This window comes from Anabas testudineus, chromosome 18 (assembly GCF_900324465.2).
Source record: "Anabas testudineus chromosome 18, fAnaTes1.2, whole genome shotgun sequence".
In the NCBI taxonomy this organism is placed as follows: domain Eukaryota; kingdom Metazoa; phylum Chordata; class Actinopteri; order Anabantiformes; family Anabantidae; genus Anabas; species Anabas testudineus.
This window is the reverse complement of record NC_046627.1, coordinates 16,417,462-16,433,135: the sequence shown is the minus strand read 5'-3', so window position 1 is coordinate 16,433,135 and position 15,674 is coordinate 16,417,462. Positions and strand designations below refer to the sequence as shown.

The 15,674-nt window shown below is 39.3% G+C and overlaps 1 protein-coding gene across 1 annotated transcript in view; it reads right to left on the bottom strand.

Annotated features, from left to right (window-relative positions):
- The window catches only part of LOC113157683 (phospholipid-transporting ATPase ABCA1-like), a 135,803-nt gene that overhangs the window by 26,024 nt on the left and 94,105 nt on the right, over nucleotides 1–15,674 (bottom strand). Inside the window, 5 exon segments of the mRNA XM_026353281.1 lie at nucleotides 4,093–4,213; nucleotides 4,659–4,788; nucleotides 6,497–6,620; nucleotides 12,362–12,506; nucleotides 14,988–15,103. Of these exon segments, the coding sequence (XP_026209066.1) occupies nucleotides 4,093–4,213; nucleotides 4,659–4,788; nucleotides 6,497–6,620; nucleotides 12,362–12,506; nucleotides 14,988–15,103 (636 nt within the window).

Sequence of the window (15,674 nt, the reverse complement as noted above, 5' to 3'; positions counted from 1 at the left end):
CGAGCCAGATGGGAAAATGTATTTTAAAAAAAGGCAGACGCTTGCACAGGGAGGAGGAGGACGAGGAGAGGACATGAGCATTCGTATTTGTAAATGCAGTGACAGCATTCATGAGGAAATCTATCTCCACTTTGAGAACAGCTTCACCAACCCCCGATAACCTTCAGCACACTTACAAGTCACCCAGAATTTTATGCATTGATGCTAATTTAAAGCAAAGCTGCATCCAGTGCTCCCAGTATACAGTGAGATAACTTTGGTGAAACAGCACGCTTACGATAGATGCTATAAAGATGTGACAGTGTTAGGGACAGTTATCAAACTGTAAACAACACTGAAATGCTATTGTAACATAAAGCAAGTTTCTGGGACAAAAAAGGTTGGAGCAGGACATGTAAATTAAGAGCTCAACACAACATATGCCCCAAAATTACAGCTTGGTGAGAGAGCAGGTACTGCCTGGTCGACTACTTTGTATCTTGATGTGTGAACACACCATCAGGTTGTGAGTTGTAACACCAAGCAAATGAGCTGGAATAAGCGAACTCTCTCTGTGAAGCTAAAGGGATCTGCGATTTCGATAAATCTCTGCAGGGATTGTCGCCTCAAGCAACACCTTTCACGCTGCAAAGGACCCATTATTTACACAAATGTATTACTGCGGATTTTATAGCTAAAAACAATTTAGATTAGCATGCAACACCAGCATTAAATAAAAGTGTTGGGATGGGACTTCATGTCATATACAGAGGTGTTAGGCGAGGTGAAAACGTTTGACCTGTATAACCTAGCCAACTTCAGAACATGTAAAGTTGGGGAGCCACCAACATTGTGATGAATCACACTACTGACAACTACCGGTAATGTCTATATCAAATATCATGGTAATCCAGTTGATGTCGCTCTTGACCAAAGTGTTGGACCGACAGGCCTTTAAGTGGACAAGCAGGGCCCATCTATAGCACTCCCACCGTGCTAACTTGAGGCCTGAGTTGCTGAAGCCCATCTCTCCAGACAAAGAGGAGTTACTCACATTCTGTCTGTGAGTCGGTACCCTGCTATGATCCGGTAGAAACACTGGAAGTAAGAAAGTGGTTGATGTTTTTCCAACATCTCACTTGAAAACTTTCCATGCTGCATCCACAGCTCCCCCGCTGACCAGCCTCATCCATGCACATTTGCATTCAAGACTGCATCATCTGAAAATCTCACAAGAGCAGCTAAAGAAACCACCACTTCAATGAGACAGGATGTGTTGAAATATATTTTAAAAAATATAGCTGGCGAACATTCGACAAAATGATGTATTTAGTGCATGAGTTTTTGTTTTTTCCCCACACACAACACTATGTAAGGGTTTGATATGTTTTCAAAGTAGTTTCAAGGCAGCGTTGTCTTGCTCTAGCACAGAAAGACAAGACAAGGCCTTTGTTGTTGTTGCTGAGCGCGACAGTTAGGACATTTAGCATTCTGAATCAAGGACAGCACTGTGCCCTTTGGAGTCATGAAAGAGTGACTACTGTTGGCTGTTTTTCACTTTTTAAAAACCGAAAACACACTTCTGTACGAGTGCTGTGTGTTTTTTTTTTTTTTTTTTTTTGTGCCTGTATGTGAGTGTCAGAGACTGAAACCGTGAACGTTCATTAAAACCGAATAGTGACAGCGTACGTTTTCTCCGGATGAAGGATACATTTCCTGTATAGAAACTCTAGAGCTGCATTAATAAAAGTCAGCTGTACCAGCTGTATTCAGAATGCTACCAGGTAAATGTAAATTTAGAACTGCCACTTCAAGCTTGACAAACAATGACATTGCATTTATTACAGAGCCGGCACATCAGAGGCATTAGATAAAAGCAGGAGTAGCATAGATCCATCATTCTTTCAGTGCCATCTGGCAGCTGCAGTCAGTACTTATCAACCTGGATTACACCTACTACTTTTTAATGATAGTTTGCAGTACTAAAGCCACATCAAAGCAGCAGATACTGTATATGTACGGAGGAAGACAATTAAAGGATAATGCCTCTCTGACTTGAGTACCACAGCAGCTGTCATAATAAGCAGGCCGACGTCTAATTTGATGAGACAGTTGAGAGAACGTGATGGCAGCACTTGTCTAATCTCTAAACATAGACATGGGCAGGAAAATCACGTTTTAAGCTCTGCATGGCAAACTTAAGGTAGTAGACAACCATTCAACAAATGGTTAGAACATAAATTATACTAATAACCAATCTCACACCAGTTTAATGTAATTTTATATAATGAATTCCATACAATTTCAATAACCAATATAAGTTCTAATAAATACACTGCATACACACTGTATATTAATATTCTAATAGGTAGAGGAAGCTTTCCTGCGACAATACAAACATCAGCGTACTTGTTATTTATTATCTGTCACACATTCATCTGCTGAATTCAAACAGCTGTCACAAGCTTCTTTAAAAGTTTCTCTGTCAACTTAGTGAGTGACTGCAAGGTTAAACTGCCAAGCACTGGGCCTGGCAAAACGCTCACAGACAGACACACTTCCATTACAGTCTCCATCGATTACAGTGACAACAATAATGCAACAGCTAAGTGGAGGCTAGCAGGTGGGGCACACAGCAAAGCGCCCCTGTTTACAGCAGCAGGAAAAGGAAGGGGAGGAGCAGGAATCTGACACATGATTGATGGCCTGTCGATCGCTTCAGAGGCATGCTTAGATTTATGACGGGACCCAGCCTGTGGCGCATGGCCACCGAAGCAATGCGCTCATTGATCAATTTGTTATCTGCACCTGAAATGGATGGCGCGCAGCTGTGGTGGGAGTCAATGAGGGCAATACAGGAAGACTCCCGATGCCTTCTGTCACTGAACTTCTGTTTTTGTGTTGTGATGGGCTACAGTGTCTCAAGTCGGGAAAATATTGGAGGATTAAAAAAGTCAGATCTTCAATTTTAGCTAAATAAAGAAACATTCTAACAGCCCAACACACCTTCTCACATTGTGAGACCGTTTGTAAAACATTACCCATCCAACTGTTTTACTCAATGCTTGTTCAGTAATTACCCTCGGGAGCACACGTCTGTGTCCATGAGCAATGAGTGAAAGATTAAGTATGGTGAGACTGCAAGGACCGAGGGAGTAAAGGAGTGAAGGAGCGTGGTAAGAAGCAAGAGGCTGTTAGATCGTCCAGCTGTCAGTGCTGGAGCTGCAAACCAGGCTGTTATAGTGACACTTCCTGCTGCCATGCCACCCGCAGGGAGGGAACATCTGCCGATGTATGAAGCGTTAATCTCAGCAGTGTTGAGGCACGCATCATCACAGCAGGCGTGACTTCACCTACCGCAAAGAGGGGAGGGCCAGAGCTATATAGGACCAAGGACCTTCAACTCCCTATAAATATGATCTTGGTTGGATCTGATGCCCACTTATGATACTTGCAAATGTTCACAGCTGCAGGCGAGCGGCCCGTCTTTCCCATTTGCCCAGCAAACCGAAAAATACAGGTGCACGTAGAGGTAAACTCCTCTCACCCGCAGGCACATGCACAAATGTAGTAGATTACTGCAATTAAAGAGGTTTCTAAGTGCAACGTAGTGTAATGACAGAAAAATGAATAAAATTAACGAACTTTAACTAAAGTACAGTAAGTGTCATAATCCCATAATAACACCTGCAGTGACTTTCTACATGTCATCAATACTGGACTAAGTAGAAGGAAAAAAAGTCGTTTGAAGAGTTATATGATAGAATAAAGAGATAACATGACAGATAGGTATTGAAGGTAGGTGTATTGTGTATACTAGCCTGTAAAAATGCTAAATCAACCTACTGCCAATAATTCTGCCCACACACTTGAGTGTAAATATTCCGACGTGCAATATTCACACAGCCTGAGGAAAAAATCTCTCTGAATCATGGACTTGTGGCTTGTTGCCATAAACAATTAAAATCAATTGTAATCCCCCAAGGGGATGAAAAGAATAAAGCAGGAGATCAACCGCTGACCAAATACATATAAAAATGACTGAAGTGGGCAAAGTGATTCATACACAAAAGCAACATTTATGCAAAAGCTCGGAAATGCTCTGCATTATACCTTAGTGAGGTCGGAGATCCTTAAAAGGTCATTCTGGGCATTCCCTTTATAAACTCGCTCACGTTCCCGAGCAACATCGATATCCTCTTCCTCTGCGGATAATGGCTTTGCTGAAATAAGCCTGGCAGAGAGAAGTTAACCACAGTTAATACCCTTCATTAAAATTAACATGAACTCACATGACAAATTATTATGGTCAAAGTTTAAACTCAGTGAAACAATCTCTGCAATTTTCATAAATAGTTGAAGCCACAGGCATTAGTTTCCACGGCAACTCGGCTTTTGGAGTAAGTAAACACTTAGGAGGCGGGGGGGGGGGGGGGGGGGGGGGCAGCATTTGCCAAACAGATTCACCATGCAACAGATGTTTTATATAAAATGAATAGATGGTGCATTACAGATTTAAATAGGGGAATGAATAAGGGGGGAACTGGTTTATTTGTCTGTAACAAATAATGGATGATAAAACACAACATGCACAAAAACTGCATCAGAAAACAACATCATGTAAGTTTGAGTAATGTAACGGTTTTGTTAATTCACTCTAAAATTACTATTATAATGACCTCGGTTTGCAGAAGAACTTATACTGGATGAGGATTGTGACGACGAACATGACGGCTCCCTGGATGGACATGGCGCAAAGGTTCTTTCCCACCATGTCCCAGCTGAGTGGATCCTTGAATCGGTCTTCACCTAATAAAGAAAGTAAGAACAAGGATAAGAGGAAAGAACATAGAATAAAAAAAAATATGTGTGTAAACAAACTCAGGAGTTGGCAAGTAATTTCATGTTAATGAAATTATCGTGTGTCATTTCGTGTTAATTTCTCGCCCTTATCTACAAGCTCAGAGGCTGATTTAGCAGAAACATTGTCAAAGCACAAAGAAATTACAAGATGTGCGTTTTCTTTCGAGGGCAGCCAAATATATATTTGTCAAAAGTTAAAGGAGAGCTGGAATTTGTCAGCTCTTTAAAGTGTTTTTAAGACATGTTCAATGGTGAAAGTCAACTGTTTTAAATGCCACTTAGCCTTAAAAACAAAATAAAATAAAAAAAACTGCTGTCACCAGTGTCGTGTGACATCCTGTACTTTTCATGTTGAAGCCTCTTTTGGCTAATGAACACATACTGTAAGTAAACCTGTGACAGCACCCCTCTAATCATTTTAAATTCTCAGCTCTCACATTTCCTCCGCTCAGCTTCTACAACCCTTCAGCCTCAGGGGGGGAGGGTAAGGAGACAAGAAAAACGAAAACGCTTTCAGTCTCATTCTCTGGTAAATAGCCCCTCTCCACACCAGCCCTTTTAAGTTGTGATTGCTTTTCTCTTCCTGCTCTCCGCCACCACTGCAAATGATTCCTCAAACCATTATTTCCTGCTCCATCTCTCTACAGATAAGACTCCTCTTCCTCCTTCATGTGCTTCTTTGCCTCTCGATGGCCTCCTCAACCCTGGAGGCCATCAAGAGGACCAGTCCCCTTCTTTTCCCTTTTACCTGTCTAAGATGAATACATGCAGAGGGCAGACCTCTAGAGGAGGTTTGAGAGTTGTCTCACTGGTCAAATATTTCTCTCACTGGTGGTATAAAGGGCCAATATTATAGGATGTAGTACTTTAAGATTATGTTGTTAAAGTGTTATTTGAGGCTCTGATACATGGTTAACAAAAGGAATAAATGGTCTTCCAATTCATGCCACATTTTGACGGCTGAATAAATGCAGAACCACTGACATTGATCTAACTGTAAATGCTCAGCTCAGATTTTTTTCCTATAAGTTGTGGTAGAGCTTCAAATCCCACACATAAGAAAATTACAAAGCCTGTAAGCCATGACATATGTTGCAAATATGTTTTGAACAAAAGGAAATTTCAGACCAAGGCTGCCCTCAGCACGCTAATTGTTAAGACTTCAGGCCACTTGCAGAAGAAAGTGATCTACATGAAGCTATTATGATACTTCCTGCAAATAAAAAAATGAAGAAAATAATTCAAAATAGCAGCGTGAGTAACTCAATCAAATTTGTAACCACACATTTGCTGAAGAGAAAATATTTTTGAGATTGATTTTGCTATATCTAAACTTGTGTATTTAGTATGTATTTCCTTCCTTCTGTGTTTTCTTCTTTGCGTTTTTTATATTAGTAAAATTTCACATTCCAGCCCCCTTAAGCTATTCTTCTTTTGTTTATCCTAACATGCTTATCTTCAGCATGCATGGTAAATACTCTTACAGTAGCATTTAGCATTGCAGCTTGTGTTATATTGCGTACATGCAATTATCTCACACCATAGTTTTTACTTTTGTTTGAGGAAATTCTAATATTGAAATGCAATCCAATCTAAAACAAGATGAATCATTAAAAAAAAGACAAACAAATGGGAATTGGTGGTGCCTTCTTACCCAAACTGCTAAAGATGGTTGCCATTGCCTGGTTCTTGGCCATGTCAATTAGCCCTCTGCCCAGACAGAAATGAGGGAATATCAGCAGCACCTGCTTCACTATGTTGTTGATGCGGGTGACGTTCTGTTGAGGAAAATGCACACAAACATGCACAGCGAGATAAGAATTAGTGTCATGTGAAGCCTTTGAATGTTTTCCCACTGGAAAAAAAAACAATATCTTGACTAACCAGCTAGAATCAGCAGGGCCAGAGGTGCAGGAAGTTTGGAAGACTGTTAAACGTGTGGATAATTAACAAACATGCTGCTCGCAATTTGCATGCTGAGTGCTGTTGTGTTTTGTCGCAAGGCTCTAAATGGCACGCTGAGGAAGTGAGTAGCATTTAAGTTCATCAACTTTCTTAAACATTAGGAAACAGACTGTATTATATGTGAGGTAGCACATAGACAGCATGTGTAACCACAAATTGATGAGGTGGTGCTCAGGTAGGCAGATGTTTATCCTTAAAATCTTAACTAAGGCTAGAAGGAAAAACCCAGAGACCAAAGAAACACAGCTGACAAGAGCATAACAATGTGAAAACAGCTACAGGCACTTTAAGTGTGTCTGTCTCTGTTTCTCTTCTGACACTGTACACAAGACCAAAAAGACAAATACACAAACACAAAGCCAAAACATCATGTTTCACAAGGAATACATAAAAAGCTAGTCATATCTTGAAACAGCATTTCCCAGCAACAACTTATCCCTGTCCACAAAACTGCACCTTCTCCCGTTCCGCTTCCTGGGGGTACAACTCAATGGCGGCATAGAAATGCACAAAAGCAATAATTAATTAAACTGAGACACAGCAGACAAGGCTGCAACAACCTGGTTCAAATAGACTAGGGGGTACAGTAAGACAGCGAGAGAGGAACGGGTGAGAGATGGAAGACAAAATATTACTACATTTGGTGCGGCATGGCGTTCAAAAGCAAGTTCATGCATTATGCATAGTACTTCATTGCAGCACAGTCTTCAAAGCTCTTGCATAGTAGCAGAGAGACTATAAATTTATCATTTCTGTTTTTTTGGGCGAGCCCAAGCAAAGAGTAGGTGGGGAGGGGACAGCAGAGCATTTTGTTAAAGCTGTGACGCCCGTTAATGTCACAGAATTCATCCACGGATGTGTGGAGCTCATCTGTGATTTATTAGTTTCACTGAGTACGTTTTAACTGGCAGATAAGGATGAGTGGCTGCAGCCTTATGAGTCCGTCAACCTTAAGGATATTAACCTTTTAGGAGACATGCTTATTCACCTTCATAAGGAGAATTAAATAAGATAGCTTAGTTTAAAGACTAGAAACAGGTAGGAACTGCTATGCTGCCTCTGTACAGGTAACATCTGCAGAACAATCAGCCAAAACATTTTCTTACATGTTAGTTTTAACAAGTTTCAGAGCAGCTGTAGCTGTTTCCTGTTACCAGTCTTTATGCTATGCTATGCTAAACTACGATGTTTGTTATCAACATACTAACACAAATATCTGCATTTTTGCAGAAAATGTCATTTTTGCAATTGCGTTCTTTTAAAAACATATTCACAGTTGCAGTTTAGCAAAATAGAAATCCTCATTTTCATCTTCTTTCACAGAATAATTCAGTTAGAAAGGTGACAAAGATGCTAATTTAAAGGGAACTCCAAATTCCAACAGTGTTGAAACATGTATATGAACTCCTTTACCTCAGTCCTCTCTTGGACAGTCCGAAATGTAAGTGTCTGATCCAAAACTATTTGAAAACATTGACAGTGTTAAATGTTTAATAATCTTGTCTTTCTGAATATGTCAGTTATTGCAGCAACATATCATTTGAGGACATCCAGGCCAAAGAGATGACAGCGATCTAATTCAATCTTTCTCCTTTATGACAAAACGCAGTAATGTTCAAGATCAAAAGTGGGCCCGTACATTTTTTTTTTTGCATGAGTAGGTGGTCACTGGCCTAGTTTCTCTCAGGCAGATATGAGAGTGTGATGAAAAGGCAGGACAATGTCAGAACAACCCTTCAGATGTCCAGCAATGTGTTCAAAAATAATTCATCACTCATTTTTGTCTACTTTTACGCATTTGCTTGAAGACTAAAGAGTACAAAGAGCGGCAATCATGGTCCATGTGTTAGAATACATTCGAATCTACATTAAATGTTGGAGTGGGGATCATTTGAATATATCCCTTTCATCAATCAATGCATCAGTATTCATAACATTCAGCATGAAATATTACAGATCGTTCTTATAAAGCCTGTACTATGTGGAGAGAGGGAGCAGAGGTGGATCAAGACACATTATTTTACATTAGCAATTCCAATAATAAACACTTTCCTCTTAAGTGTACCTCTTGCACATTTTTTTAGGTTACCTTTTATCTAGTTTATATACAATATGCATCAGCCTTTTGATTATACTAAGGTAGCTTTTTTTTATATATATGGAGATAAGGATCATGTTTTCGGTTCAAGCTTCAGTTCAGTGTAGCATAGGAAGTTACCGAAACGTTTCTCTTTGTAAACAATGCAAACATACTGTATTTTTCCCCTAGATGTTCATAAACCTAGACTCACTGGCCCACCCTATTTTACATAAATGAGGAGGCCATAACATTTGGGAACTTGGGATTTGATGAAGTCACAGAAATAAACAACCACTATAACTTGGCCTATTCAAGCCATCAGTCTAAAAGAGAGGTCTAATTCAAGATCAAGATGAAATAATGCACATGACTGCGAGTTCATCAAGGAGATCTAAGAGGCTCTTAGTCGGGGATGATGAAATGCTAGACACGTGTTCCCTTTATGTTCATGGTATACGCTAATAAATAATTTTCAAATACTTTTGAAGGTGGTGTGGCCTGCGAGGCGCTTATCTGATCCATATCTCTACTTATGCTTATTCCCACAGCACAGTCTACAGTCTAGTTAGATATTTCTGGAGATTATATTCATGTTTTTGACTTGCTGTAGTTCTTGTGGAGAAGCAGGAATAATCTAAACCAGTTAATTCAGTATAAGTCCTTGCTTCTGTTTCAATAAATAAACTATAAAAATCTACTGTCTTTTATATCTTTAAAAAAAAAACATCCTGCCAGTAACACAGGACGACAGACAGTCTACTCCCATTAGCCTACATCAAGTAGGTAGTACCTGGTCAAACGGACACACCTGTACGGTAATCCTGGGCAATCTATGTGTGCCTGTGGTTATCTCTGAGTGACACGTGGTGGAGGTATTGACTCAGACACTGCTTCAAGCATACAAGGCAGTCTGAGGTTGATGCAATCCACAGGGAGCTGGACAGTCCTGAGGGGAAGAAAATTTCCCATTGGTCTCAAGACAAAACTGGGGCACAGACTCTGTAAAACTGCAGTTACTTTTTCTATGTCCTCTCTTGGAAATTGGTGCTATGCCCAAAAGGCATCTAGATTCACCCTGTGTTCGAAAACAGAGATCAAATTGCAGCATGGAGCTTCACTTTTGACTGACATTGTTATACTATTGCCACCGATGAGCAGTCTAAAGATGGTGAGACAAAGCTTTGACAGTAGAAGTCAGAGAAGGAGAGATCTGGATCTACCCTTTCTGGCAAACTGGGCCACCATCTATGTTAGCTGTTTTCTGAGTCTGCATCATAAAGATATCTGCTCTGAACAAGGGACAAACGGAAACCTGGAGAGTAATAACATTTGTTGATTGATGTTGACGCATCAGGTTGTCTTATCGGCAGTGAAATCAAGTGAGATTAGCTGAATTATCATAGACCCCTGTCACTGTCAAGCCTCAGAGAACCACTATCTCAGTCCCTAATGCCTTGGACAAGAGAAGTGTGTAGTAAATCCATCCCTTTACACAGCCTGTGGGCAACATACTGTCCATTAAATTATCACCAGTGGCGCCCTCTTTATGAGTAATACGCTCCACTAACACTGTATCAATAAATAAAGTGAATGCAGAGACAACAAAATGGCAACGATGACTTTGTTTGAGGAGAGACATGCCAGATGAAAATACAAATTGATAATGAATGATGGTGATAATGAAATCACAATGCAAATGAGGCAGCCTCGTTAGGAGACAGGAAACATCCCATGCCATCGCAGAGCGGCGCCAGAGGAAACATCAAGTCAGAGGCAGACGTGTCGAAGGAGGGACAGAGGCAACATTTTTCAGACAAACATTACGCTCCGTCTGTAGTGTCGGCTCAGAGCTGTGGGAGACATTCTGATGAAGCATCAGATGTATAAGCAGCTTGTCAGCGACTGAAGCTCTGTTGTGTCTGTTGACAAGGAATGACTGATCAGCGCCAAACTAAAAATATGAGATGAAAAAAATCCAAGCGTGGGTGATGTATGCTAATCATGCAAATAACAATGAAGTCTACAAATCAAATTAGACATATTTAGTTCAAAGAAAAACATTCAAAGGCATAAAGTAAATAATTTCCTCAAATACTGCCACCTGTAAGTAACGGCGGTCTCGCCATTGAGACTCCTGGCTGTTAAAAAAACTGTACATGACAAGAAAAGACTTTTTTTTTAATAAGGGATATAAATTATAATCAAAAGTCAAGTGACTGACAGTCAACAGTCCCCCTCCTCTCTTCCACTACAAACTAAGCTCTGCATTTCTTATTTAGCTCTTTTCTGGTGTCTTTGTCTTTTTGATTCCCTTAGGAACGAAGCAGCTTGCAGTTAAAATGAACACTTGCTGAAAGATGGATGAGGAAGGTTCTCAGAAGACCCAATTCTCACCCAACGATTAAACATTAAAGAAAATAGGGAAAATAACTCCTTTGAAAAATCCTTGGGAGGATAAAGGAAATAATATCAAAAGTTATGCCAGGTGGGTACAGACTTACCCACATGTAAGGAAACCTTTGCTTCGAAAACACAGAGCATTTATCTCTGATTTAAATCAATTAATGATCCAGTACTACAGCTTCCAAACATATTTTTATGAAGCCATCGGAGGCTTAATGCCTGTGCTTGCTATTTTACAGAAAGAGTCACACCTCTACTTATCTTCTGGAAAAGTGTTAAAATTAAAAGCTAATTTGTCACGTATTCTCACATGAGTTCTCACAAAACAAAAAAAGCTATGACAGGAGGTGAGCTCTTCTGCAGTGGTCTGAACAAAACTATGCATCCAGCTGCACCACACCATCGCTTTTTTGACCCAGGAAGATGCCACTTAGTAAGACAGAAAACATACAGAAAAGATCTGACCCTAACCCCAACCCGCCCTAACCCTAACTGTAAGCCATTTTTTGAACCCCTTTGTTGAAGAATGATCTTGTGACAGATGAAACAACATGGGAGTGGTAATACACATCTGCTTTATGTTCACTAAGGAAAAAAAGAAGCTTTCAAAGAAAAGAGCATCATCCCATACATTTCAGGCTGCATTCAATCTATGCAAGGCACAATGAAATCATGATTATCAAGGCGCACTGGAAAAAAATATAGTCTGCCCAGTGTCAAAGAACTCCTACAATAGGGTGATAATCCAAAACAGTGGGACAATGTTGAGTGTGTCTTATTAAGAGCTACAAAAAGTGCTTGATTGCAGTGACTGCCTCAAAAGGCCGCCTTAAGATTTTAGTTGAAGAGTCCCAATATTTTTGTGAATGTAATTTTCATTAGTTATATTATTTAAAATAAAGTTACATGAAACTCAGAAGAAATGTGTATGAAATTAGAAACATTTTTTTATGTAGTACAAAACCAGCACTTTTAACCACATCTGTTGGTAGGGAAGTCTCTCGTTTCGCAGTAGAAAGAATATATATTTATATATGTGTGTGTGTGTGTTTGTATGTGACGGCCTCTTACATCATCATCAAAGAGCTCCATAACAAAGGTGGCCACGCTGCCATTAATACCAATGAAGAGGTTGATGCAAGTCAGCACCACGTAGGCTGTGCTGGGCACGCTGAAGATGAAGGAGGCGGGGTACATCATAGGCGTGATGGACCACCTAAAGAGAACAACACAGTGTCACACAGACAGAAGCTCCTGAACTAATTTAAACCACACTACAGACAGAAGTTGAAATTACGGAGCTGTACTCCAGTTTCATGACACCAACAGCCTCTTCCGATCATTTGCATGCCCATCAAGTGACCCATAAAACCTCTGCAGCACAGTAATTGCCTCCCTGCATATTACCTTCATGTGTTGGAGGTAGCTGTGAGGCTGTGGTATAATGCTGGGAGTAATGTGGCATCTACTTGCCTACATTTATTTGACTGTTGTTTTAGATGAAGACTTTCCAGTGTATTCAGTAAAAACTTGCCATAAAACACTTCATCACGAGGAATCACATACTTCTACTGGATCCGGTACAGGGTAATAAGGTTGGCTTTTCTGAATTATGAGAGGCTGACTTCTACTTTTGACATTTTAAGTACATTTTCCTTGCAATGGAGTGTTTTATGATGCCGTGTTGTTTCTTTCAGAATCCACCACCAACTTTTGGGACAATTATTGAGACAACTCAGATATGGCCACTAGTATTGTATTGTTATCTAACATTATGTCTATCCCATTGTCTCCCTCTTAACATGCTTCTTTCTCTAGCTCCCAACTGTCATTTGTATACAGTGCCTATAAAAGGTATTCACCCCCTTGGATGCTTCATCCTTTTATTGACATTATAAATCAATGATGGTCAATAAAAGTTGGCGACTTTGACAAAAAGAAAATTCAGAAAAATACCTCATTAACGTCAAAGTGAAAACAGGTTACTACAAAGAAATGTCAATTAAATAAAAATATGTAAGGTGAAATCAGTGTTTGCATTAATATTCACCCCCTTTAAAAAGACTGACCTCCAACAGAGGTCCAGATGTTTGGTGCTAGTAGTCCCACAATTAGTGAAATGAGGATCACCTGAGTGCAGTGAATGTGTCTCAAGTGATTGTAGTATAAAGACACTTGTGTCTGGAAGGTCCAGTCCCTGGTTAATCAGTATGCCTGGCTACCATTACACCACGAAGACAAAAGAACACTCCCAGCAACTCAGAGAACAGGTCATTGAAAGGCATAAGTCAGGGGATGGATACAAAAAAATCTCCAAAACACTGAACATCTCCTGGAGTTCAGTGAAATCCATCATCAAGAAATGATAGGAATATGGCACAAGTCTGAATCTGCCTAAAACAGGCCGTCCACACAAACTGAGTGACTGTACAAGAAGGAGACTAATGAGAGAGAGAGGCCACTAACACACTGATGGCTACTCTGAGGGAGTTACAAGCTTCAGCAACTGAGATAGGAGAGACCCAAGGGGGTGAATACTTTTTATAGCACTGTAATTGTGGTCAGGCTGTTTCTTCTTACTGACAAGGTTGAAAAACTGCATTTGAGCGTTTGTTTCACTTTTGTAGTTGTGTCTGCCCAATTAGTTATGAAGCCAGGGAGTTGTGAAGTGACATCAAGAGATGCAAGTTTGCTTCCTGAGTTTGACCTTCTGTTAGCAGTTCCTGCAAGTCTGGACTAAGTCTGGGAAAAGTTTCAGGAAACATAACAGATTCATGAAAGACTTTAGTGCGATTGGTTCCAGTCTGACTTTGAACGATGTGTACTTTCGCTTTTGACTGCATGTTGTTGTTTTTAAGCCGGTATACAGTAAATTCCCTTCTGGAGATTATTACATGTTGTATCTCTGTGGATATGCGCCACTACAGCACAATAGATTTTTAATAATGGATTTATTAATGTGCTATGTTTGACATTACTTGCTCTTTTTGACTTTCCTTGGCTTTTGTGACAGGGTGACAGATGTTATACATGTAACACCTCATTAACATATTGATTTCCATCGGCTTTCAAATGCAGACTCAGCAGACCACGATGCAACAGTTAATACACTACGGGTATGTGATAATCATAATGGTATAGTAGCTAATGTAGTTATTGGTAGAAGTTATTTCTCAAGATAGACAAAATGTTGTATTAGGGCTGCACTTAACGACTATTTAGATATACAATTAATCTATTGATTATAAGAAAGAATAAGTCAACTCTTCAGATTATGACTTACACATTTACTCAATGGCTCATGTTTATCAGCTATTAAATTCAGCTTGACGATTTTAACAACGTTTTAATACATTTATATAGATGGATACATTCCATTCATATAAAACAAGAGTATTAACAAGTATAAAGTATTAACATTATGAAGTTTTTTTTGTACACTGAAATGGATAGTGCACATAACATAACAAATGTTATATTTATGTATCTTAGAATATTTAATAATTAATAATTACATGTAATAATAGATTTGATATAATATGTATGACAACCCATAAAACAAATCCATTATTCAGACATTAACGTTTAATCATGATATAAACTTCACATGTGTACAAACATAATATACTTGTAAACTGACTGAAATTCAACTTTGTCCACATTTAAGGCAGTGTGTGAAATTTGAAAATATACTTACCCATACAGAGCAAGGAGGAGAATCAAAGCAGGCAGGTTAGCAGGAGAAACATAGGCTTTTTGTTGAAAGCTGAGGAATATCACGATGACAATCACGCATGGGATGATGTAGTTGCACTGTCAGAACAAATATAAACAAGCAAACAAAACAATGAGCAGTTATAGCGATGAAAGTAGCGGTCTGTGCATAATTCAGAAATCATCCTTCGGGTGTGACTACATGAAAAGATTGCTTGCTTTTCACATTTGCTTTTTCATCTTTTCATACAAACTGAAAGGCTGTGTAATTATGAAATCTGTACATGACTTTTTAATTAGCACTCAAACATATTCTGCTTCAATTTTCTAATTAATGCAATGAATAACAGAGCCATCTAACTATCTACTGTTTGAGGCAAGTAGTCACTCAATGATACACTGAACTTAATAACTTTAGCTTTTATAAAAATTTCAACTCATCTTTATTTAATATCTATTCAATAAAAAAATAACTTGTATAATGCTGTTATCACACATTCAACTTTGGATTAATGCTCCCTTTGGCTGCAGAGCTATTTTCCACTGGTGGAAAAGTGATGTCCTATAGATAAACCAACTAGAATGTATCAAGACACTATGATACATGTGTATTTACAGTTCACAAAAAAACTTTACACTGAAATATTAAGCAGCTTTCAACATGGGCTGC